Source organism: Mobula hypostoma, chromosome 13, assembly GCF_963921235.1.
Source record: "Mobula hypostoma chromosome 13, sMobHyp1.1, whole genome shotgun sequence".
In the NCBI taxonomy this organism is placed as follows: domain Eukaryota; kingdom Metazoa; phylum Chordata; class Chondrichthyes; order Myliobatiformes; family Myliobatidae; genus Mobula; species Mobula hypostoma.
In genome coordinates, this window is record NC_086109.1 from 38,647,722 (window position 1) to 38,674,503 (window position 26,782).

At 42.9% G+C, this 26,782-nt stretch overlaps 1 protein-coding gene across 2 annotated transcripts in view; it reads right to left on the reverse strand.

The window, feature by feature from the left end:
* Nucleotides 1–1,507: 1,507 nt before the first annotated feature.
* The window catches only part of LOC134355546 (troponin T, cardiac muscle-like), a 45,849-nt gene continuing 20,574 nt past the window's right edge, over nt 1,508–26,782 (reverse strand). The window contains exons 6-14 of one of the 2 annotated variants that reach the window (XM_063065561.1): nt 25,952–25,970; nt 23,331–23,391; nt 22,697–22,813; nt 21,245–21,322; nt 21,046–21,159; nt 10,784–10,896; nt 9,562–9,652; nt 3,175–3,215; nt 1,508–1,787 (exon numbers count right to left, since the gene is read on the reverse strand). In XM_063065561.1, the coding sequence (XP_062921631.1) occupies nt 1,739–1,787; nt 3,175–3,215; nt 9,562–9,652; nt 10,784–10,896; nt 21,046–21,159; nt 21,245–21,322; nt 22,697–22,795 (585 nt within the window). In that variant the 5' untranslated portion in view covers nt 22,796–22,813; nt 23,331–23,391; nt 25,952–25,970 and the 3' untranslated portion in view covers nt 1,508–1,738. The remainder of the gene's footprint in view (nt 1,788–3,174; nt 3,216–9,561; nt 9,653–10,783; nt 10,897–21,045; nt 21,160–21,244; nt 21,323–22,696; nt 22,814–23,330; nt 23,392–25,951; nt 25,971–26,782) is intronic. The other variant, XM_063065562.1, reaches the window with a different exon arrangement.

The following is a 26,782-nucleotide window of genomic DNA, read 5'->3' on the forward strand; positions in this document are numbered from 1 at the left end:
GAGTTGCCAACCTACCACTTTTGATACTAATATTCAGCAATATTCCTGGCTTTAGCAATAGTTCATTAGACATTCTTTTTTCATACTTGATTACTTGGTTCCAATTTAGGTGGCTAAAAGTGTAAAAGACTTATTTGCTCAAAGTATGTATAAATCCCTGCCAAATGAAATATGTGTCCTTGTTAAAGATAACTGGCCTGCTGAACTACTGCCTAATTATGGAATAGCTGCAATATCATCTCTCTGTAAGAGACTTAAGCTTTCTTCTTCCGCTGTAACAAATGCCTTCAGAGATTATGTGGAGGATCGTGGACGCCGCATCCGCCAAGATTTACGCCCATTACTGAGCTGTTCACAAATTATACCTATTAGTACTGCTGAGTGTGAGAGAGGGTTCAGTCACATGAACTTGATAATAACAACAACACGCTCAAGAATTCTCATAAATCATGTATCAACACTTATGTTTGTTAAACTACACAGACCTCCTTTAGTTCAGTGGAATCCTGAGCCGTATGTCACATTATGGATGCGGTACCACAGATCAGCAGATGACACCAGGACAAGCATCGCTTCAGACCCTCAAACACATATTACGCCTGACCCTTTGTGGAAATTATTGTGAAACTCCTCATTGGTGGCATTTGGTAAGTAGGCAATTACTTTTAAATTGGTAAAATACATGATTACCATCTTTTTCTTTACTTGCTTGATAATTATATTTTATGATTATTAGTGAGTGCAACTGTGCAATACTTTGTCATATTATTAAATTAAGTATTGTATGTTTTATTGTACCAGTTATGCACTGAAATGTAGTGATAGGCCATAATCTTGTTAATGTCTTAACTATCACTATATTTCTGTGGAGCTCTGGAATTCATATATTTCTTTCATCTTGGTTTAGTTCTTGACATTATAAGAAGCCCTATTAATACCTCATCAGTTGATAACGCATCGGGGTGATTGATAGGTTCATTGCCTAAGGGAGAAGGAGATGAGTTATTAACTTCAAACTTTCTGCATAATCACTCAAAGAGTTGAACTGCATGTGCATGCAACGAGATCTGTATAACACATCTCCTTCTACCTTAGGCCATGAACTTATCAATCACCCCTGCTGTGGACACTTTCTGGAGGTCCAAGATCCGTATGCTCCATGACCACTGGATTAAGTGTGTAAATGTAGGAGGGGACTATGTTGAAAAATAAATATGCTAAGTTTTCTAAAATTGACTGCTTCTACCTTAGGCCACGAACTTATCAATCACCCCTCGTATATATGAGCTCTTTGAAAATTAGGAAGTGATATTACTCTTTAGTTATTAACTCCCCCTTCATCACAACACAAATCATCATAATGTAGTTGTGAAAGAGCTTCCCCAAGTGTAGCACTGATGTAATACATCTTCTTTCTCTGAAAAACTTTGCATTTCCCACCTGATTATATTCACGACAAAGAAGCAGCATATTTGTAAAGTGTTCTTTTCTGATAACCAAGATAAACTTCCTGAATAAAAGCTTTTATTGTTACAATTACACTAAAGCATCAAAAGTTATGATAAATACAAAAAGCAGCGGAATAGTCTTTGGTGAGAGTTTAGACATAAGCTAAAAATGAGAGATTAACAGGTTAACTGATGATATTACAGTAGATTATAAAATTATGAGATGATTTATCAGACATATGACACAGGTTCTCCTCACTTCAACAGTCCATGGTGTTTTAATGCTTCGCCTACTTCCATCTGCCCGAGACCTTCCCCTTGCCGCGGAGACCCTTAGAACTAAAGTGGGGAAATCATAACAGGTTATTGTTCAATTTTTTTCTCACTTAAAATAACAAACAGACAATTTGGCCAACTAATCTATGTCCGTATTTATTCTCTGCAATAACTTGCTTTCAGTCTACTTCCTCTTTTCCATCACGTTATCCTTCTTCCCCTTAAATGCATTCATCCTATTTTCCTGTCAGTGTTCAGATTTCAATCTTTCAATAAGATCTTCATAGAAAGGCAGTGAAGAGGATGAGGAAGGCAAGATAATCAGTAATAAGTTTGGAAATATAGTCCATGTGTTAATGATTTAACACAATTTATGAAGCAATCTAGTGCTTTAAAAAAACATGAAATCACATGGAAGGAAAAGAAGCCCTATACTTATGTAACAGATTTCTAGTTATGTAAAAGCATTTTGAGCGCGGTTGTAGAAAACTTTGCAGTCAAGTTACACATAGCGAGGGCCCACAAGCAACACAAGGTAATGAACAAGTATTTCATCTCTGTGATGTGGAATGAGGAATCGATATTAGCCAAGACAATTCGGAAAACACTCTGCAAAGCTTTGAAATGTTCTGTTGAGATGTGTAATGTCACCTGAGGAGCAGTCAGGGCTTCAATTTTAAATGTTATTTAAAAACAAAATCTCTAACTGCACATGATACTATACTATCATGTCATCCTGGACTTCATTCAAAAAATATGAATTGACTACCACTATTTTGAAGTATGCTCTGTGAGGCCCTCCACTGGTCACGTTGTTTTGATCTGCAAGCCAGGGCAGTACGATACAGAGAGCAAGCTGTTTCCCCTGCAGCAGGCATCCCATCTCTGCACAGCTGATGAATCCAAAGGAATGACAGCGATTGACATAGTTTGGCACCAAGAGTAGTCAGTCAGCATTGAATTCGAATGTAGGACTGCCTCGGGACACCTGCTCTGGAGTTTTCCTCAAGGTTTACACCCTACCCCTCCCCCATCAGTGGGTATAACCGCAAGACAGAGGAGGTTTGAGATCAAAGTTTTCCTTCTCCTAGATGAGCTGCCAACCATGGCTGATGAGGCTTTAAGGCCCCAGTAACCCGCCTTTACCCCTTCAGTGGGAATGGTTCTGCTAGGCATAGTAGTGGGAGGCTTGGAGCTGGACTTTGGCTTTCAGAGGTTATTTGAGACACACATCGCTGGAAGCATTTAATACTTAGTAGGAGCTTATCCCCACTACACCCCATCCTCCAGCTATGACAACCTTAAGGAACCAAAACGCTTTGACAGGCAGATAAGCTATGAAACCAATTAGCATAATTTAAAGCAGCATACAAAAGCAAAATAATAGAATGTCATAACTGCAATGGATTGGTGTATGATTTCAATGGTTATGTTAGGTTTAGATACGTACATGCTCTGATGATCGCTAACTCGATTTCGCAGTACATTTATCTGAAAAACAGTAAAAGAGCACTTAGACCCCAAGATTGCAATAAGGAAGTTCCTTTGACTGGCTGTAGTATACTGGTCAGGATAAATGAAATAAAAATAAATCATAGAATCAAAGTTTTGTAGCACATAAATGGAACCTTTGGGCCACCAGATCAACACTGCATTTTGATCCTCCTCAATAATTCCATTGGGCCAGTTTCTGTCCATAGGCTCACTTATTTAAGTACCTGCCCAGACAGCTCTGAAAGCATAGTAACTGTTTCTGATTCAACTTCCTCCTCTGACAGCGAGTTCCAGATAACCTCTTTTCACTCTGTAAATATATTCCGACCCCTTAACTCTCCTTCAAAACACTATCTCACACAAGGCTGTGCCCCAGAGCTCCCTGTATCAAGGCTGATCATCAGAAATTAAGTCTAGAGCCTGGAAAATATTTTTGAAAATAAATACATTCCTAATGTGCTGGCAGAGTCAAAAGGCTACAGACGTTGGAATCTGCAGCAACAATCAGTCGGTTGGAGAAGCTTAACAGGTCAGACAACATCTGTGACGGTAAAGGAATTATCAAAATGTGTTTATCATCTTTCACCCCTCCTCAGTCCACCAGTTACCTCAGACTCCTGCCTCACCACTCCCATCTCCTCTTTATAGCGGCCACTTCCCCTTTCCTCTCCATCCTGATGCAGGGCTTGGAATGAGACATAGAAACACAGAAAACCTGCAGCACAATACAGGCCCTTCGGCCCACAAAGCTGTGCCGAACATGTCCTTACCTTGGAAATTACCTAGGGTTACCCATAGCACTCTGCTTTTCTGAGCTCCATGTACCTATCCAAGAATCTCTTAAAAGACCCTATCGTATCAGCTTCCACCACTGTCATCGGTAGCCCATTCCACGCACTCGCCACTCTCTATGTAAAAAACTCACCCCTGATATCTCTTCTATACCTACAGGTTTCCCCCGCCATCCGAAGGTAGAGCGTTCCTATGAAACGGTTTGTAAGCCGGAATGTCGTAAAGCGAAGAAGCAATTACCATTTATTTATATGGGAAAAATTTGTGAGCATTCGCAGACCCAAAAATAACTTACCAAATCATGCCAAATAACACATAAAACCTAAAATAACAGTAACATATAGTAAAAGCAGGAACGATATGATAAATACACAGCCTATATAAATTAGAAATACTTTTCTACAATCATTGCCTGAAATGTTCTCCATAGCGAAAATCTCACGCAAGCGCTCTTGGCAGAAACACGGCGCAAGCGCTTTCCAGTAACCCTTAAGCTATGAAGCTGCCAAATCTTACCAAATAACACATAAAAATACACAGCCTATATAAAGTATAATGTATGTACAGTGTAGTATTACTTACCAGAATTGGGACAGCACTGAGCACACTGATGATGGTGTGTTAGGCTGAGTCATCGGAGTTTGGGTGGTGCAGTGGCCCCCACCCTCTGGGCAGAGAACCGATACCGATCTGCGAAGCATGCAGAGGTACAGCGGTAGCCGGGACGCATCCAGCACATCTTTAAGAAAAAAGCCGAAATAAACAAGCTAATTAATTAGGTGCCGCCCGGCACGTACATGTCGGCCCAGATCAGAGGTGACCGCAATCGGCAATCATCTCTGATCTGGGTCAACATTTACATGCTGGGCGGCACCTAATTAATTAGCTTGTTTATTTTGACTTTTTTCTTAAAGATGTGCTGTGTGCCTCCCAGCTACCGCTGCACTCTCCGTGAATCGCTATCTGTCTGCAGCCCGGGGTTTGGGGTGGTGGGACACTGAGGTTTCGATTGTTACCCTTTCCTCTTCCAATTGCATCAGCTCTTCATCTATCAGTTCTTGGTCATGGGATGCCAAAACCTCTTCAACATCATCTTCGTCAATTTCCACAAGCCAAATTCACTTTGTTCTTACTTCGTTCACCACGATCTAGTTTTATGCTAAGTGTAACACCCTTACGAGCTCTTTTAGTCTTTTCTGATATCTTAGAACTCATCTTGCAAATGGCTGCTCACAGGCACCTGTTTAAGCAATGCCGGCTAGAATGCCGTTCGGAATCAGGGCGCATGCTGCCTTTTTTTTCACGCGCTTTTTTTTTGTAACAGTGAAAACACTTTCTGTTAGCAAAAACAGGGAACTAATGTAGGTCTTTCGTAACAGTGAGGTTTCGTAAAGCAAACGTTCGAAAAACGTGGGACACCTGTACTTCTAAGCACTTAAAACTGTGCTCTCTCATACTAGCCATTTCACCCCCAGGAAAAAGCTTCTGACTATCCACATGATCAATGCCTCTCATCATCTTATACACCTCTATCAGGTCACCTCTCATCCTCCGTCGCTCCAAGGAAAAAAGGCCGAGTTCACTCAACCTATTCTCATAAGGCATGCTCCCCAATCCAGGCAACATCCTTGTAAATCTCCTCTGCACTATTTCTACGGTTTCCACATCCTTCCTATAGTGAGGCAACCAGAACTGAGCACAATACTCCAGGTGGGGTCTGACCAGTTTCAACATTACCTCTTGGCTCTTATGCTCAGTCCCATGGTTGATGAAGGTCAATACACCATATGTTTTCTTAACCACAGAGTCAACCTGCATAGCAGCTTTGAGTGTCCTATGGACTCGGATCCCAAGATCCCTCTGATCCTCCACGCTGCCAAGAGTCTTACCATTAATACTATATTCTGTCATCATATTTGACCTACCACAATGAACCATCTCACACTTATCTGGGTTGAGCTCCATCTGCCACTTCTATGAAGTTAAAATTAAATTTATTATCAAAGTAAGTACAGAATATATCACCATATACCACCTTGAGGTTCATTTTCTTGCAGAAATTTACAGGAAAATAATGAAATACAAAGAATCTATTAAAAATCTAAACATAAAAAAGACTGACAAACATCTGATCTGCAAAAGAGGACAAATTGTGCAAATAATAAATAAAAAAGTAAATAAATAACACTAAGAACCTAAATTGTAGAGTCCTTGAAAGTGAGTCTGAGGGTTGTGGAATCAGTTCAGTGTTGAGGTGAGTGTACTGTAGTTTTCCACACTGGTTCAGAAGCCTGATGGCTCTAGGGTAATAACTGTTCCAGAACCTGGTGGTGTGGGATTTCAGTACCTCCTCCACAATGGTAGAAGTAAGCAGAGAGCATGGTCTGGATGGTGGTTGTCCTTGATAAGGGATGCTACTTTTTTGTGGCAGGTCTACTTGTAGATGTGCTCCGTGATGAAGGAGGCTTTGCACGCGATGGACTGGGTTACATCCCCCTCTTTTTGTAGACTTTTCCATTCCTGGTCATTGGTGTTTCCATACCAAGCTGTGATACAATCAGACTGGAGCTGAAACATTAAGAATTCCTCCTCCCCAACACCTCCCCACACCCCCACTCCACAGATGCTGCTAGATCCACTGATTTCCCAGATCCTCCAGCAGATTGCTTCTCTGGTAGCAGGTCTATTCAGTATGATTAGCAAGAACATCTCATCTGTGGCACTGGGATTAGATCCCCTTCAGTTTCAATACTTATTTACCTTATTTAGTTGAAGCTCCCTCTTTATTAGCTACTTAAATGTAGAATAAAGATCAGCATTGCTGCAGGAACATTTAAATATTTACAGTCAAGGATTAAAATGCTGAGACCTTTTCTATTTTCCGCTCTGCCATGCCCTTATCTATTTACCTAACTTTCAATAACCATTAAAGGCCCTTTGCATCCTCCTCACGTGCTCCTGGTATACACCAGCAGCAACTTTTGGTTTCTTCGTTTAAATCACTGAAACCAAAGGAAAGCTATAACCCACCCTCACATTTAGGAAAATAAAGGAAATTTATGGAAAATGAGGGACAATGCCTTAAAATGTTCGTCCTTATTGTTGGCTGATGTCCAGCTATATTCAAAAATATTCTTGTCAACTATCTTGGGAAAATTTACTACATTGGTCCATAATAAGCACTGAGCTGAACTGAAATATACCTTTTAGCTTTGAGTTTTATATCCTGTGCTTTTGCTTTTTTTTTGTTGCTGTTTATGCAATTTGTTTTTTTTGCATGTTGGGGGGAGGAGTGGTTTGATGTTTTATTTTCTTTGAATGGGTTCCATGGTTCTCTTTTGTTTGGTGGCTGTCTGTGGAGAAGACGAATTTCAGAGTTGTGTACTGCATACACACTTTGATAATAAATCTACTTACACTCCTTGAATTGCAGGCTTTTTTTTTATCGTGGAAATCGCTGTTGAATCGTGTGCTCAATGAAATGCACGAACATTATTGATAATTCAAAGAAAACAACTGAAATTACTTTTTAAACATAGCCTTGGCAAGGGTCTTAGTATCCCAAAGAGAGAGAGAGAAAAAGAGGTAAATAAATAAATAAACAAACAAACAAACAAAACAAATAAATAAATAAATAAGGGATGGGGTAAGAAGGGGAGGAGGGGCATTAACAGAAGTTAGAGAAATCAGTCTTCATGCCGTCAGGTTGGAGGCTACCCAGACGGAACATAAGGTGTCCTGCTTTCTCTGGCGGACAGAGCGCAGGTGTTCAGTCTCCCAGTCTGTGTCGGGTCTCACCAATATATAGAAGGCTGCACCGGGAGCACCGGACACAGTATATCACCCCAGCCGACTCACAGGTGAAGTGTCATCTCAGTTGGAAGGACTGTCTGTGGCCCTGAATGGTGGTGAGGGAGGAAGTGTAAGGGCATGTGCAGCACTTTTTCCGCTTACAAGGATAAGTGCCGGGGGGGGGGGGGGTGCGGGGGAACACTCCCTGCACTGTCTGCCAGAGGAAGCAGGATCTCCCAGTGGCCACATATTTTAATTCCACGTCCCAATCCCATTCTGATATGTCCATCCATGGCCTCCTCTACTGTCAAGATAAAGCTACACTCAGGTTGGAGGAACCACACTTCAACCTGATGATTTGAACATTGATTTCTCTAACTTCTGTTAATGCCCCTCCTCCCCTTCTTACCCCATCCCTTATTTATTTATTTATTTATTTATTTATTTTCTCTTTCTTTTTTCTCTCTCTGTCCCTCTCACAATGACTCTTTGCCTGCTCTCCATCTTCCCCTGGTGCTCCCCTCCCCCTTTCTTTCTCCCCAGGCCTCCTGTCCCATGATCCTCTCCCTTCTCCAGCTCTGTATCCCTTTTGCCAATTAACTTTTCAGCTCTTGGCTTCATCCCTTCCCCTCCTGTCTTCTCCTATCATTTTGGATCTCCACTCCCCCTCCCACTTTCAAATCCCTTACTATCTCTTCTTTCAGTTAGTCCTGACGAAGTGTCTTGGCCCGAAACATCGACTTACCTCTTCCTATAGATGCTGCCTGGCCTGCTGTGTTCACCAGCGTTTTGTGTGTGTTGTTTTGTTTTTAGCAGACTTGATTAGCAGGCTAAAAAAGGAAATCTTACATGCATGGCATGTGATAATCTACCAGACAAAAGGGCTTACTTAACATAATGGCTCTCTTATCTGGGGGTGAGCACAATAGTATGGAGAGCAGATTTATTGAATGAAAGCAAGCAGAGAAAATAAATAAACAGCTCTTTTCCAGGTTGTTAGCCTGTTCCCCATAGGCTACCAAGGACAATTTACAGCATGATGAAAATTAGTTGACAACAGGGAGATGTCTGCGAATATAACTGACTTACATAAACCTTCAGTCTTACATTTTTTAATTCCAGGTCCTCAACAGAGGTGCTCTGCAACCTTGCAGGATCTTACAGGATGTGATGCAATGATGTTGATGGTCCTGACAGGTAGGAAGTTCTTGACATCTGGCATGGCCGTGCATCCATTTTGCCTTATACCTTCTGAAAGTTCTTGATGCAAAAAGAAAGACTCAAATCTAAAACTAAAATCAAAGATGCTGAAAAAAAATACACCCCTTTGGCAGAATTGAGCAACAATTCTCCAGTAAGACTTGGCTGTGCTTGTCCAGTGGTTCTGAATGGAACCATAGTCAATAACATACAGGCCAATTGTAAGTCAATGCTGAGAGAGAAATTATGAATCATCTGGTTTGTCCAGGAATACAAGGGGCGAAGTGGAATAAGTTTATAAGTCTACTTTAGGTTTGCTTCTCATTGAATTCAAATATTTGTGAGGTGGTGGAGTGTGCTGCAATTTTAAAATTCTTGAAGCAAAATAGCAAAAATACTATGTGGGATGCTTAATGCACAACCAAATGAATTAGTGTTCTGATTTCTCACCAATGAATCCAGCATCATGGTGTATGGCAAATTTGCCAAAAAGATGAAGTATGATATACGTAGCAAGGGAATTATAAAAAGACACACTAATATTCACATTTCTGCTTACTTCATATTTCTGCTGTTTCATTTTTTCCTGTAGGTCAAATTTTTCTGCTTCTAGTTGGTACATCCATTGCCACAGCTCTTTGCTCTTCTCCCTGTTCATACAAGAAAATGTTTGCTGAATTGGTTGAAATATGGATCCAATGACTGGCAACGATGGTTTGAAAACAGTTCTAAATTAAGTCATGTGGAGTATCCACGATTGTAACATTATATAGTTGTAGCTATGACTGGCTTGGGCTTTGAGCTTAAACACTCCTGTGTTCTTCCATTCCAAATCTACTGGGCCTTTGTATAAATAGTCAGCAAAACTGAAAGTGCTATAAGCACTCAAGAATTTTGTCAGTCTCCTTTTGGAGTTATAGCAAGGAGATCAATTGAATTCTCATGAAATTTCAGGGTCATGTCCTTTAGCAAACTGATTCTGCATGCAGTCAATTGGTGCTTCATACCTGGACTTTTCAGAAGCTGCATTCACCTGTTCACCAAAGTAATTAAGGAAAATCTATATGTCCCTGCATATTCGAAGCATTTCTCTTGGTGGCATAACTTAACAAAAACATTTGCGAAGTGTCCATAGGATTCAGTGCCTTATCCCCTGCTCGATGAGCTGGATGCACTCTCAGGAGATTGAACATGAACTACTAATAGGCCATATATAACCATATAACCATATAACAATTACAGCACGGAAACAGGCCATCTCGGCTCTTCTAGTCCATGCCGAACTCTTACTCTCACCTAGTCCCATCTACCTGCACTCAGCCCATAACCCTCCATACCTTTCCTGTCCCTATAGCTATCCAATTTAACTGCAAATGACAACATCGAACCTGCCTCAACCACTTCTGCTGGAAGCTCGTTCCACACAGCTACCACTCTCTGAGTAAAGAAGCTCCCCCTCGTGTTACCCCTAAACTTTTGCCCTTTAACTCTCAACTCACGTCCTCTTGTTTGAATCTCCCCCACTCTCAATGGAAAAAGCCTATCCATGTCAACTCTATCTATCCCCCTCATAATTTTAAGCACCTCTATCAAGTCCCCCCTCAACCTTCTGCGCTCCAAAGAATAAAGCCCCAACTTGTTCAACCTTTCTCTGTAACTTAGGAGATGAAACCCAGGTAATATTCTGGTAAATCTTTTCTGTACTGTCTCAATTTTGTTGACATTTTTCCTATAATTCGGTGACCAGAACCTAGGCAGACAAGAAGAATGTTTATCCTTACTTCAGTTCATTCTCATTCAGGTTATCAATGTCCAGAGATTTGCGTCTTTCCGACAGGATCTTCTTTTTCTTTTCCCTCTCAGTTTGCTTCTTTCCACCTCTACGGCTGTCAGTCTAATGGAAATAAGTTTATAACATGACAACACTCCACAATTCATTGTGTAATTCAATTAAACTGGAGATATCAGTGGAGAAATGGAACTTAATGTGCTTTTTTGGTGGTTATGATGGTAGGGGAGGCATAAGTTACAGGGGAACCAAATCATTTGCTATCTAGTTCCGGAAAGAAATAAAGGTAAGTCTTCTCTCGGTGGTGTTGGAAATAACATTCACAAGGTGGAAGTGAAACATACTTTTAAGAAAGTCACCATTTGATATTGGGGTCTGCTGACTTAAATGATCTAAGAGAGGAAACTACAACTTAACTTTAACTTAACTTAACTATATACTTTATTGACGCCAAACAATTGATACTTGAATGTACAATCATCACAGCGATATTTGATTCTGCGCTTCCCGCTCCGTGGATTACAAATATTAAATACTAAAAATATTACAAATAGTAAAAATTAGTAAATATAAAATTTTAAATTATAAATCATAAATAGAAAATAGAAAAATGGAAAGTAAGGTAGTGCAAAAAAACTGAGAGGCAGGTCCGGATATTTGGAGGGTACGGCCCAGATCCAGTCAGGATCCGTTCAGCAGTCTTATCACAGTGGGAAAGAAAATTTTCCCAAATCTGACCGTATGAGTCTTCAAGCTCCTGAGCCTTCTCCTGGAGGGAAGAGGGACAAAATGTGTGTTGGCTGGGTGGGTCGTGTCCTTGATTATCCTGGCAGCACTGCTCCGACAGCATGCGGTGTAAAGTGAGTCCAAGGACTGAAAATTGGTTTGTGTGATGTGCTGTGCCGTGTTCACGATCTACTGCAGCTTCTTTCAGTCTTGGACAGGGCAACTTCCATACCAGGTTGTGATACACCCTAGAAGAATGCTTTCTACGGTGCATCTATAAAAATTAGTAAGTGTTTTAGGGGACAGGACAAATTTCTTTAGTTTTCTCAGGAAGTAAAGGCGCTGGTGGGCCTTCTTGGCAGTGAACTCTGCTTGGGTTGGACCAAGTCAGGTCATTTGTGATATTGACCCCTAGGAACTTAAAGCTTTTGACCTGTTTCACTTGCGCACCACCGATGTAAATTGGGTCGTGTGGCCTGCTACTCCTTCTGAAGTCAACAACCAATTCTTTCATCTTGCTGATGTTGAGGGATAGGTTATTGTCTTCACACCATGCCACCAGGTTCTTAATTTCCTCTCTGTCCTCAAACTCATCATTACCCAAGATACGGTCTACATTTGTTGTGTCATCAGCAAACTTATATATTGAGTTTGATGGAAACTTGGCTACACAATCATGGGTGTACAGTGAGTACAGCAGGGGGCTGAGTACACAGCCTTGTGGAGCACCGGTGCTCAGAGTGATTGTAGAGGAGAACTTGTCCCCTATCTTTACAGCCTGGGTCCTGTCTGTGAGGAAGTTGAAGATCCAGCTGCAGATCTGAGTGCTAAGGCCCAGGTTCCAGAGCTTAGGAATCAGTTTATTTGGAATGATGGTATTAAAGGCAGAGCTGTAGTCAATGAAAAGGAGCCTTACGTACGCGTCTTTATTCTACAGCTGTTCTAAGGAGGAATGTAGGGCCAGAGAGATGGTGTCTGCCATTGACCTGTTGCTCCGGTAGGCGAATTGCAAAGCATCGAGGTTGACCGGTAGGTTGTGGTTGATGTGTGCCATAACCAATCTCTCGAGGCACTTCATAGCAATTGATGTCAGAGCCACAGGTCGATAGTCATTCAGGCATGCCACCTTGCTCTTCTTCGGCACTGGGATTATCGTTGCCTTCTTAAAACACGAGGGGATCTTAGACTGAAGCAAGGAGCATTTGAAGATGTCAGCAAACACTCCAGCTAGCTCGCTTGTACAGGCCCGAAGAACCCGTCCTGGGACGCCATCTGGGCCCATCGCCTTCCTTGGATCTATCTTCAGGAAGGCCCTTCTAACGTCCTCCTCGGTGATGATGAACCTCGATGCCACCAGGTCTGGTTCATCCGGAGGGAGCGGGATGCTCCTCTTCTGTTCGAATCTTGCGTAGAATACGTGAAGTTCGTCAGGAAGAGAAGCGCCACAGTTATTGATATTCCCAGCCTTTTCTTTGCACCCAGTGATCTCATTTAGACCCTGCCATAGTCTACTGCCATCCCTTTGGTTAGCCTGGGCTTCCAACTTGGCTCAATATTGCCTCTTGGCGCCCTTAATGGCTTTCCGGAGTTCACGCCTGGATTCCGTGTAGCGACTGGTATCCCTGGACCTAAAGGCCACAGTTCTAGCCTTTAAAAGGGACTTGACCTCATAATTCATCCAAGCTTTCCGGTTAGGGAATACCCAGATCATCTTGCGAGACACACAGTCCTCCGTGCATTTCCAAATAAGGTCCCAGACAGCTGAGGCATACTCATCGAGATTAGCTGCCGAGTCCTTCAATACTAACCAGTCCACTGATTCAAAGCAGTTACGGCGGACCTCATCTGTTTCCTCCGTCCAAAGCGACACTACTTTTGACACCGTGACCTCCTGCTTCAGTCTCTGTAAGCCGGGAGGACGAGTACGGCCTGATGGTCCAATTTTCTGAAGTGAGGTCGTGGGACGGAACGGTAGGCATCCTTGACTGCTGTGTAGCAGTGGTCAAGTATATTCGGGCCTCTAGTGGGGCAGGAGACCTGTTGGTATAACTTTGGCAGTGCCTTTCTGAGGTTGGCCTGGTTAAAGTCGCCTGCTGTAATGAGCAAAGCCTCTGGATATCTGGTCTCAAATTCACTGATGTTGGCATACAGTATGTTCAGAGCGCACTCCACGTCCGCCTGGGGGGAAATGTAGACCGCTGTCAGTATGACTGAGGTGAAATCCCGTGGTAGATAGTAGGGACGACACTTCACCAGCAGGTGTTCCAGGTCCGGGCTGCAGGAGCTTGTCAGTGCCACTGTGTCCGAGCATCACCCAGTGTTGATCAGTAGGCAGACACCACCTCCCCTCGTCTTGCCCGAAGACGCTGTGTGGTCCATCCGATGGATCGAAAATCCCTCCGGTTGGATGGCACAGTCGGGGTGGCAGGGGAGAGCCAGGTCTCGGTGAAACTGAATACACAGCAGTTCTGCATCTCCCTGCAGTAGGTGAGCCTCCCTTTAAGATCATCCATCTTGTTCTCTATGGCTTACACATTAGCTAGTAGGATGGTGAGCATAGGGACCCTGAAGCCCCTCAGCTTCAATCTGACCAGCAGCCCAGCTCCTTTCATAAACATAGTCATAGTCATATTCATAGTCATAGTCATACTTTATTGATCCCGAGGGAAATTGGTGTTCATTACAGTTGCACCAACCAAGAATAGAGTATAAATAAAGCAATATAAAACCATAAATAATTAAATAGTAATATGTAAATGCCAGGAAATAAGTCCAGGACCAGCCTATTGGCTCAGGTTGTCTGACCCTCCAAGGGAGGAGTTGTTAAAGTTTGATGGCCACAGGCAGAAATGACTTCCTATGATGCTCAGTGTTGCATCTCGGTGGAATGAGTCTCTGGCTGAATGTACTCCTGTGCCCAACCAGTACATTATGTAGTGGATGGGAGACATTGTCCAAGATGGCATGCAACTTGGACAGCATTCTCTTTTCAGACACCACCATCAGAGAGTCCAGTTCCATCCCCACAACATCACTGGCCTTACGAATGAGTTTGTTGATTCTGTTGGTGTCTGACACCCTCAGCCTGCTGCCCCAGCTCACAACAGCAAACATGATCGCACTGGCCACCACAGACTCGTAGAACATCCTCAGCATCGTCCGACAGATGTTAAAGGACCCAAGCTTCCTCGGTAAATAGTGCATCTTTCCAGGTTTCCATCAATGCAGTGTGTTGTTGTCAGCTCTTTGAGGTAGGGGGACGCGTCTCGTGGGGATCGATTAGCGGGTCGCGTCATCGGATGCTCCGGATCGGGCCGAGTAACAGGGGAGGCTCCGCTGCCACTTCCAGCTGCTGGGGGCCCAGGCTGTCAATTGGGTGGGGCCTGTTACGTACAACGTAACTGGGTTGCCAAACCAGCAGAAATGGATCACTCAGTTGGAGTCTGGAGTACTAGAACTAAGAAAGTTTTATTAAAGGAACAAGCAACACAGTAATCGAAAGGATAATAAATGCAACAGTTCAGCGATGATAAACACACATGTGCACAGAATTAAGATAACAGCATCAATCAAGTCTATCGTTGTCTAGGGGTAAATGATCAAATTTCCAAGTGACTCAAAGTTCAGTTCGCAGTAATCGTTGCCATGGCGATGGACAACGTGGGGGAAGAGAGACAGAGAGAACAGGAACAACAGATCATTCAGAGCGGCTTCACTCACAGACCGGGGAGCTGGCTCACAAGCAGCTTTTGGGCGGGTCCTTGGTGATGTCACCTGAGGTCACCGACTGTGACCCCTCCTCCAGATGCGGTCGATCCTCTGCAGTGAACCCGGCACCCAGGCAAGGGCGGACACACACCGGGTTCCCGCTGATCGTACCTTTCCACCCTGGTCGTTGTCTGATACTTCTCACCCACTCGTGAGAGGCGCACACTTCCAGGGTCTCGTTACCTCGGGTGGCGTGTGTGTCTCCTTAGCAAACCTGTCCCTTTTTATCCCCCTGCTGGGGTATCGCCTGTCCATCACTTCAAACAGTTCAGGGTTCAAAGGGGGAGCCGCTCCAGACAGCTCTCTCTCCCCCGTCCCTTCATTACACATCTCCAGACGCTGCTCCATTGTTCCTCATCTCTCCTTCCCCTGAGGGCAGGTGGCAGACCACTTGCTGATGTCACTGATGCTAACCCAGGCCAGCAAACATCTTAATTTTATGTGTATTCTCGTAACACTTCCCCCCTTTAAGGATTTTTACCGGGAGGTAAAAATTACAAACATGAATACATTATTTGATACATACACAATATACATCTTTATCAGCTATTTGGCTAACACAGCGAGTTTGAAGCTGTCAACACCTTGACAGACAGTCATCACATTTTCTGTTCCTCTTACACGTGTTATTAATAATCCCTTAGACCAGGCTCCAACCCAGCAAACTTCATAGTGGCCAAAAACACTGATGAATTGCGACCAATGTAACCTCTCATTTGGTTTTGTCCCGGACCACAATAACAAGGGTCGTCCCATTCCGACTCAGTTTTCTCTCGCAAGGGCTTAGTAGGAGGGGGACGGGTATTTGACCGCAGAGTTATTGCAAAACTTCCTGCAGTACCCCACCATCTCCAAAAGCCTTCTGAGGGCCCTCTTGTCTGTCAGGGTTGGGAGGTCAGCGATAGCCTGCACTGTAGCTTGCATCACTGCCAGCTGCCCCTGTGTCACCACAATTCCCAGGTAAGTGACTCTCGTGTGGCCGAATTCATTTTTTTCAAGGTTCACTATCAAACTGGCTTCAGACAGCCGTATTAAATTGCCAATACACTCCTCTGTGTTCATCAGCCATTTAGTCACTGAATTACTCATTAAATATGGGTGTTGTTTACTTGGCTGCCCTATTGTAACCACAATCACCCAACGTCCCAGTTCTTTGCATTTCCACGGGACAATCAAACACATGGGTGCGAGTCGTTTAATTACTCCTTCTAAAGATTCGCTTTGTTCGGGGATTAAGGGAGAGACCTTATCAGTAGACCTGGCCAAAACAATAGCCTTCTCCCATCCTAATCTTTTCAAAATGGTTTTTTCCTCTTATCAGGTGGCCCCTAGCTTCATTGATTTCCACGCTAACACCGACTAGGTTTGTTAGCATATCAAAAGCCGGTGACCGTCACAGTTCGCGTCGGTCATGATCAATAACATTTTTCCCCCTGGTCAGCCGGTAAATCTCTTTCATGATTCCACCAACTGTTTCCTCCAGCATCGCAAAATGTCCACCGGGTGGTACCTCGTGGGCCATGTTAAAAACCTCATCCCCATAACTCTTTTGCACCACCCCCGACTCCTCATCTGCGGGTACGGTACTTGGTTTCCCTTTCTTCCTTAGCACTTCCTCATCCGCACAACAGCCTACTAGTTCCCTTGTCAAGGCTGTGTCAGAGAGAGCTGTCTCGGCAAAAACCATCAGCCCCTCGTCTCGCTCCTGCGTCTGCACAAATTCTTTCCTGGCTACTGCTACGTCCGTCCCAGCTCCCTCACTACCTCTTATCTCACTACCCCCTGTCTCATACAAGGTTGGCAGAAATGTTTCAGCTAAGTTTATGCCGGCCTCTGCAGCTTTCCTCGCCATCCGTAAAGTGTCCGGCTTTCCCACAATTATAACAGATGACCCCAGGAGACTTCCTACCAGACTGCTCCCGGTCTACCTTATCCTTTTCACTAGTCCCTGGCTTACTTTCTGACTTTTCCGGCGGACTCTCCCCGCCGTCCTGACTACCCTTCTGGTAGCCTTTACTCGGGGCAAACTTCATTTTATGCGTCAACGCATACTCATCCGCTAACTTAGCAGTTGCGGCTAACGTGGCTGCCTCTTTCTCATCGAGGTAGGGTCTCATACCCTCAGGGACACAACCTTTAAACTGCTCAATCAGAATCAGCTGCAGCAGTCTGTCATAATCCCCCTCTACCCCTTTGGAGGCGCACCAACGCTCACAATATGTTTGCATCTCACGAGCAAACTCCAAATACGTGCGGTCCCACTGCTTCCTCGCATTCCGGAACCTCTGCCAGTATGCCTCCGGGACCAACTCATAAATCCTGAGGATGGCCTCTTTCACCACCTCATACCTCTGGGCATCTTCCGCGGACAAAGCTGAGTAAGCTTCTTGGGCCTTCCCTTTCAGTACACTCTGAAGTAAAACAACCCACTTATCCCTCGGCCAGTCCTGACTTATAGCCACTTTTTCGAAGTGGAGAAAGTACCGATCCACGTCGGTATCGTCAAATGGGGGAACCAGCCTAACCTGCTGGGTCGCCCGGAACCCTCCACCTTGGTTCGGCACGAGCCCCTGCTCGGCCCTTATCTTTAACTTCTCCAGCTCAAATTCCCTTTCCCTCTGTTTCCCTCTCTCTTCTCGCTCCCATTGCCTCTCTTTCTCCTCTCTCTCTAACTGTCTGTCCCTCTCTTTCTCTTCTCTCTCTAACTGTCTCTCTCTCTCTTTCTCTTCTCTTTCCAACTGTCGTACCCGGAACTCGTGCTCGAGTCTCAGTTTTTCAAGTTGTACCTGTACCGCGTCTCCAGCAGGTTTTTCAATAGACACCACCCCCAGCTCACCTTGTGGAAACACACCTTTAGATACATAGTGCTCTACAATAACTCTGTGTATCTCCTCTCTCCTCATTGTCGACTTCACCTTAGCAAGATTCAACCGTTTGGCCACAGCTATCAATTCCGATTTCCTGGCATCCTCTAATGCCTCCAAGGTCGGCGCCTTTATAAATTCCTCAGCCTCCATTTCTGCTGTTTGTCTTTTCTTTCTTTCGGGAATTTTAACCCAATCAATTTACTCCGTCCCAAATTTAGCGTTCAAAATCGCGGACGAGAACCCCACTTATGTTACGTACCCCGTAACTGGGTTGCCAAACCAGCAGAAATGGATCACTCAGTTGGAGTCTGGAGTACTAGAACTAAGAAAGTTTTATTAAAGGAACAAGCAACACAGTAATCGAAAGGATAATAAATGCAACAGTTCAGCAATGATAAACCCACATGTGCACAGAATTAAGATAACAGCATCAATCAAGCTCTATCGTTGTCTAGGGGTAAATGACCAAATTTCCAAGTGACTCAAAGTTCAGTTCGCAGTAATCGTTGCCATGGCGATGGACAACGTGGGGGAAGAGAGACAGAGAGAACAGGAACAACTGATCATTCAGCACAGCTTCACTCACAGACCGGCGAGATGGCTCACAAGCAACTTTTGGGCGGGTCCTTGGTGATGTCACCTGAGGTCACCGACTGTGACCCCTCCTCCAGATGCGGTCGATCCTCTGCAGTGAACCCGGCACCCAGGCAAGGGCGGACACACACCGGGTTCCCGCTGATCGTACCTTTCCACCCTGGTCGTTGTCTGATACTTCTCACCCACTCGTGAGAGGCGCACCGCTTCCAGGGTCTCATTACCTCGGGTGGCGTGTGTGTCTCCTTAGCAAACCGGTCCCTTTTTATCCCCCTGCTGGGGTATCGCCTGTCCATCACTTCAAACAGTTCAAGGTTCAAAGAGGGGAGCCGCTCCAGACAGCTCTCTCTCCCCCGTTCCTTCATTACACATCTCCAGACGCTGCTCCATTGTTCCTTATCTCTCCTTCCCCTGAGGGCAGGTGGCAGACCACTTGCTGATGTCACTGATGCTAACCCAGGCCAGCAAACATCTTAATTTTATGTGTATTCTCGTAACAGGCCCCAAAACTAACACTTAATCCCGGATTGCCGGGCTGCTGGCTGAAACAAGTCTGTAAACCGAGACACGGTTGCGGAGGCCTCTGCTCCAGCCACTGAATTAGAGCAAGTACAGGTTGACCACCGATTTTCCAGCACCCTTGGTTCCTGAGCCTTGCCAGATTAATGTTTTTGTTGGATAAAAAGAGGTTTCACAATAATAACAGCAAAAATGGACTGCAGAAGCTTAAAAAGGATTATTAATTAAACAAAAAATAAAATGTAATTTTATTAATTACTGTGCTTACAAAGAATGGTGTTTCTCAGTTATCTTTTTAAACATTTCATCCAAGTGAAGTTGTTTCACGTGTTTTGATCTCTCTCGGTACAATTTTTCTTGCATCAAATAAAAGTTCATTAGTTCGTGTCTGCCACGAAGGTACATTTCTCTCATGCTTTGATTAAATCATCCAACGACTCACTTAACTTGTCAGTAGTAAATCTTTCAGTTTCATTATCGTTGCTGCCATCTTCAACATTCAGTGTGTTTTTATCAGCATTCAGAGCACTGTCTATAATTTCCAAGTCCATAAGGTGTTTCGTCGTTGACAATTATCCACTCAGGTAGATTTTCTTCATTAAGACTACTTGCTATATGTTTGCTATATATAGGTGAAGGAAGTCCGGTAACACTTCATGCATATGCAAGCAAATCAGGAACAACAACTTTCTCCTTTGGGTACACGAAATCCTGTAAAATCATCGCCAAGCTTTTCTGCAGGCACATCATCAAACATCAAGGCAAGCTACAAATTATGCCAGTTATTCTTTAGTGTTGAAGGTTCTACCTTTTCCCATTCTCAAGCAATGAACCAAAGAACATCCTTCATGGGCCGGCTGGTGGCACAATGACATTGGCGCTGGACCCGGGAGCGGGGGTTCCGGGGTTCGAAACCAGTCGGGTCTGCTCCCGAGTATGCTATCCATCCGTGCTGGGTTGAGTGTCGAGATCGCAACGCGACCTCATAAAATAAAAGGAAAAATACTGCGAGGATGTCTGTGTGAGGAGTGGCCACACAGTCTCTCTCTCGCTCCGCACCTTGTAAGAAGCCATGAAGAAAATATCATCACTGATGCATGCACACACGCACACAGGCACACAGCAAAACAAAAAAGAACGTCCTTCATGATAAAATCTTTGTAAATGTCTGCACAGAATTGCCAGCATTCACCTCATCTAACAGGCATTTCATGACAACTGAGCCTTGTAATTTCATCCGAATTAAAAGAGATGCTTAACCATCACTTTCTGGAAAATCTGTGGTCAATCTGTATATGCATTCATCAAATTGTCCTGCAGGAGTGCTAACATAAAAGGTTTAAATGGTTAAAAGGAATTGGCTGTGATAAACCTCTTGTATAATTACCATGAAGGTTATTGGCCTAAGGTGGTAAAAGTCAGAGTTACAGATTTATCTATGAAGCAAAAGCAAACTTTAATGCTCTTCCTTCTGTGGATTGAAAATATAATAGGTTAATTGAAGAAATCAGAGAATTAATCTGTATCAGTTTAAAATGGTCCAGTTCAATTCTACAAACTTACTTTTACAGGATTTTTATTATTGGGCAAATATTTTACACAATTTTTCCATTTACTAGTGCAAATAATTATCCAGCAATAACTGCTAATATAAGGAATGGGAAATGTAGATAATTTTTTTTAAAATTCTCATCTGAATTTGTCTAACTACAGCCAGTAATAAAGGAAGTAAGGCATATTGAATCAGTGTTCTAAATAATGATGTTGTATTAATGGTTACCTTTTGCATGTAGCCTCCGAAGTGCAAGGACATATGCGACATGGTTTTTTTCTTCTTTTCTTCTTCCTCTGCTCTCTTTCTCAACTCTTCCTCTTCCTTCCTGGCTCTTTCCTCCTATTATAAAATAAATAGACAATTACCCGTCTGCTTGCTTTTCTCTTATTGTGCAATGAAAGGTAGCTCAAGCATCATTGCTTACCGCGATCCTTGACTGGCGTTCCTTCTCCCTCTCCGCTTGAATCCTATGCTGCTCTGCTCTTTCTGCTCGACGTTTTTCCTGCATTGGAAATTCATGTGTATTTCATCAGATAAGTTAATCTGTGTCCTTTTGGAGAGAATCCACCATTTGAACTATGGTTCAAGTAAAATACAAACCTAGTAAATATTTCATCTAAAGGCAGTCATTGATTTTAGAACACTTTAGAGACTTTAGCCATCACTAAGCTTGCTTGGTCTTGTGAATGAATTTAAAACGAATTCTGACTATTATGTGATGATTCAGTCAAATGGGGTTCAAGAGAAATGCAAGTTGACCCTTTTGGGAAGGAGAGAAGACATGGGCACAAGTGATTCTACAGATGCTGGAAATCCAGAGTAATACGTACAAAATGCTGGAGGAACACCGTAGGTCGGGCATCATTCATGGAAAAGAACGAACAGTCAACCTTTCAGGCCAAGAAACCTCAGTAGGACACTGAGTTTGAGAGTTTATTCCTTTCCACTGATGGTGGCTCTCTGCTGAGCTGCTCCAGCACTATCACAGAAGACGTGGAGGCAGCTCAGAGCCATTCTTGTCTTGTGCATTGATTTATCATTGGTTGTATTGGTAAGCTCTCGATGATGGTATTGCAGCAGTGCCCTTAGCAAGTGCCAGGTGGGCACCTGAACTTGCAACATGGTAGAACCGACAACAGTTTGAGTTGTGCATCCGCCTGCTACATGTAGGTGACGTTCCTCCCAGCTAGCCTGCATCCTCAAACACAGGAGTTCCAGCCCACTTTACACCATTAAGCAAGGGGTCTGTTGACCTCAGGTTGGGAACTATTGCTACTATCCTTCCCTTTGAAGCCTTCTCATTTACTTGTTATCTTATAAGTTATTGTTTATCCCCCAATTGATTTAGTCATTAATATTAACAAGGATATTTATTTAGTTAAATTGGGCAAAATGCAAACTTAGTTGAGTGCATTCAGTTAACTTAATTTTAAATTCCTCTTGCACTGGTCTAAGCAAGACAATAATGGGCCAAATGGCCTTAAAATCTGGTCAATTGTTTACGTCTTTAAAGAATGGGGGACCAAATCCTGGTTCTGTAAAATAACACCGTCAGGAGTACAATGTAAAGCTCGTATTTCAGTCCAAAGCTCTCGCACACCTGATCACAGTTCATGGCACAATAACATGTAAATTCCATAAAAACCATTCGTAGATCAACTCAGATTTCTTTTAATGATTTTGAACTCTAAGTACAGGATGTCCTTGGTGATAGCAGTTTCTGCCATAAGCACATCGAACTGCAATGCCCACTCTTATCTCCAGACACTGCAAGTGACCAGATGGCAGATCACAGAGCTTCCTCAAGATGTCGTACAGAGTCAACCCGAATTTCCAGCATCTGCAGATTTCCTCGTGTCCGCATTTTTAAACTCACAATTCTTTCCTTCAAAGCAATTATTTCCTCTTCATCTTTCTTCCTGTTCTCAAAATGAACTTCAATTAAAGTCTGCAGCTCTAAGAGATCCTTCTCCATACGTTTACGGTGGATGTCCTGCAAAATAGAAACCATGTACATGAGCTCCATCTCATTTAACAGTCTCGCAAATCCTTAAAAACAAGAGGTTAGTATAGTACCATGATTTATCCTTAGGGAAAAAAACAGGTAGATCCAGGATAAATTGTTGATGCATCTAATCTCATCTATGACTATATTGAGCATAATATAGTGGGCTTTAGGGCATCATGAGTGCAGGACCAACACACTGCAGAAGGTTTTTCATTGATCTACAGGAAATGCAAAATTTTGGCTTCGTATGTGCTTCAACCATATCAAAACATTGTAGATGATATGATAGACGCAAGGGACTATTTCCTTTAGTATGGGAACTGGAGTAAAGATCATAATCTTAAAATGAGAAGGAGGTGTAATCAGGAAGATTGTTCCCACATAAAGATCAGTGAAAGCCATCTAGAAGTATGGGAGTGAATGACAGAATATGAAATAAGTGACAAGAAAAAAAAACTGCTCAATGAGCAATAAACAAAACAAAGAAGGAAAACATGCTTACATCGAAGTCGACCCTTTCTCCATCTGGAATCTTAGGTGGCACAAGGTTGGGCAAAAAGAGTCTACAGAATCAAAAAAATAATTAAACTGTGTTACATCACGTTTGTTGCTCCCAAGCTCACTTGGCACGTCACACTTTGAAAGGAATAAATTATCTACTATGCTTCTAAGATACTAATCAAGGTATTTTCTTTGTATCACAGATTACTTCCAGGGGTCTTCAATTTAATTGATTTCACCTGCCCAGAAGTAATTTTGCTGGTTATGGCAGCCTTATGGATTTATAACTGGGCAAACAATTGGATGCCTGGACCATTAATCCACACGTTCCAGTCTCACCATGGCACTAAAACTAATTAATGACTGTGAAATTAGTTGACTTTTGTGAAAAAGGAACTGCTTAGGGAAGGAATCTATTACACTTTCCCAGTCTGAACTATATGTTATATTGAGCCCGCAGTTGCAGCAGTGTGCTTGAATCACAACTGGCCCTTGAAGTAATTTCCAAACAACTCTAAGGGTAAAAAGCTTGAACAATAAATGTTGGCTTTCCAGTGATGCCGGCATCAAACAATTACATATTAATATGTAGCAACAATAAGGTTAAAAATTGTGTTTCAGCAACTAGAAAAAGCAGATCATCTTCCTTCAGTTCATCAGACAGTAGGTTGAGGTAGCAGGCTTTGCTTCTCATTTCCTTCTGTAATTGTGGCAGAAAAAGGACAATGATATTTGATCCCTGATTTCACACAAGAAACACACACAAAATGCTGGAAGAACTCAGCAGACCAGGCAGCATCTAATGAAAAGAGTACAGTTGATGTATCAGGCTAAGACCCTTCGGCAGGACTGGAGGAAAAACTATGAGCAGTCAAAGTTGGGGGGGGAGGGAAGAATGAAGGAAGGGAGAAACAGAAGGTGATAGGTGAAACCGGGAGGGTGGGAAGGGTGAGGTAAAGAGCAGGAAGTTGATTGTTAAAAGAGGTACTGGGCTGCAGAAGGGGGAATCTAATAGGAGAGGACAGAAGGCCATGGAAGAAAGAGAAATAAGGAGGAGCAGCAGAGGGAGGCAATGGGCAGGCAAGGAAACAAGAAGAGAGAGGGAAAAGGGGATGGGGAATAGAGAAGAGGGGGGCTATTACCAGAAGTTTGACAAATTGATGTTCATGCCATCTGGCTACCCAGACGGAATACGAGGTGTTGCTCCTCCAACTTCCTACTTCAATGAGGCCACACTCAGGTTAGAGGAGCAACACCTTATATTCCATCGGGTAACGTCACTGGACATGTGATTAGGAAAGAGGAGTTAGAATGCATGGTAATTATGGGAAAGATTGAAGGGAAGAAAGACAAAGACAAATGATGATGGAGAACTGGAAATGAATACCAATGAATTGATCCTCTTGACTCGAAACAGGAGTATGTGGGCCATGGCAGTCAAAGCTCAAACTGGGCACGACATCTGATGATGATGATGATCCTGATGGCATGAACATCGATTTCTTGAGGTTCCGGTAATGCCCCCCTTCTCTATTCCCCATCCCCTTGTCCCTCTGTCACCTTGTCTCCTTGCCTGTTCATTGCCTCCCTCTGGTGCTCCTCCCCCTTTCTCTTTCTTCCATGGCCTTCTGTCCTCTCTTATCATATTCCCCCTCCAGCCCAGTGTCTCTTTCACTGATCAACTTCCCAACTCTTTCACTTCACTCTTCACTCATGTTGTGTTTCTCAATCCTCTCCCACCACACTTTAATTCTGATGCCCCATCTTTTTTTCTCCAGTCCTGCAGAAGGGTCTCAGCCAGAAACATCAAATGTATTCCTTTCCACAGATACTGCCTGGTCTGCTGAGTTCCTCCAGCATTTTCTGTGTGTGACTTGGATTTCCAGCATCTATAGATTTTCTCTTGTCCCTGATTTCACTCATTCCTGTTTGCTGGGACTCACCATTTCTGATCCAAATTGCATCCATGGGCCATAGTAAGAGACTCCAATCTGACATCTGAGCCCATGTGTCATGAAGTGTCATTTCATTTGTAATATAGAGAAATTCATCTGTTAACCTTAGTTGGCAGCACCTATGCATTAAACAGCACGTCACTCACCTCACCTGGATTCACCTATCACTTGTCAGATGTTTCTCCACCCCTTCCCCCTTACTCCATGTTATACTTGCTATCTCCCCTCTACTCTTCAGGTCATATGAGGGGCCTCAACACAAGATATTCACTTTCTATTTCCCGCCACAGATGCTGTCTGGCCTGCTGAATTTCTCCAGCAGGTTTTTTAAAAACTTCTATATTCAGCAGTGTAATTGTGCATAACAGGAGCCCATAAATGGCAAAGTTCTATGATTAGGTTTTTGTTTAAGAAGAGGATTGCTGGGTGTGGGTAAGCATTGGAGTGGCAGTCAGAAAGAACTTTCTTCTTGGAATAGGATTGTGAGATCTTTTATAGGGTCTCTGTTTTATTCCAAAACATTCCTCTGTTGCTGAACTGAAGTACATGTCACAATAAAGATCACAGCTCATACTGGTATGTTATTTACTGAGCATCATAAATATTTGAATAACGAAGGAAATGATTCAAAATAATGAAAGAGATTAATCTTTCAAGTTGTACTTACCTTGGTTTGGGTTTTTCTTCTTTGATATGGCATATAAAAAGAAGTGAAATGTTTGTTATTCAATGATTTTAAAGTAAACAATTAATTTTCATTGCCAAGTAGTGAGGAAAATCTGTTCAATGAATTAAATAATCAAATTACAAAACTCTAGATTTATTCACCTGTACCTATCCATGAAGCTATTTTTGTTAACTAATTTGTTAATATCTTTTTTCATCAATAACACACCTTGCTGTGAAAACTACTGGCAAGCTAGCACAGCTTTTTAGATTCTTACTTCATCTCTTCAGGTACTGGGCCTTAAATGCTATGCCCATCCAACATGGAAAAGCGCTTAGGTTTCATTGTGAAAAACAACTCAACAGCTACATTGAATTGTTTATAAATTACCCGTATTACATTAAAGTGTAGGCTTGTTGGCCTAACCGACTGTTGAATCACTTTCTGTTGATAACCATCTCTAAAGAAAATCTGTTCCATTGCAGGTAAGGTGCCAACAATTCCAAGTCCAATGTTCCTCAGGTTAGAATTATTTAAAAATGACATAGGCATTTAAAAGAATGATTGTGATATATTTATATATAGAGGTATGAAGAACATGACAAAGTTAGTGTTGGCTATCCATGATAAATCTGTAGCCATTTGGACAGTAAGGTAGTTTTTATTCCATTGGCTTTTTGACAATCAATTCAATAAATTATGTAAGTGATTATTGAAGTATCAGTTTGCATCTGTGTTACTGAAGTGGTCGGGTGAAAGTGGAAGTATAGATTGTGACATTAGCCATTTGTCCCATTTTTCAAATTAGACTAGGCCAAATGGTACATTGGC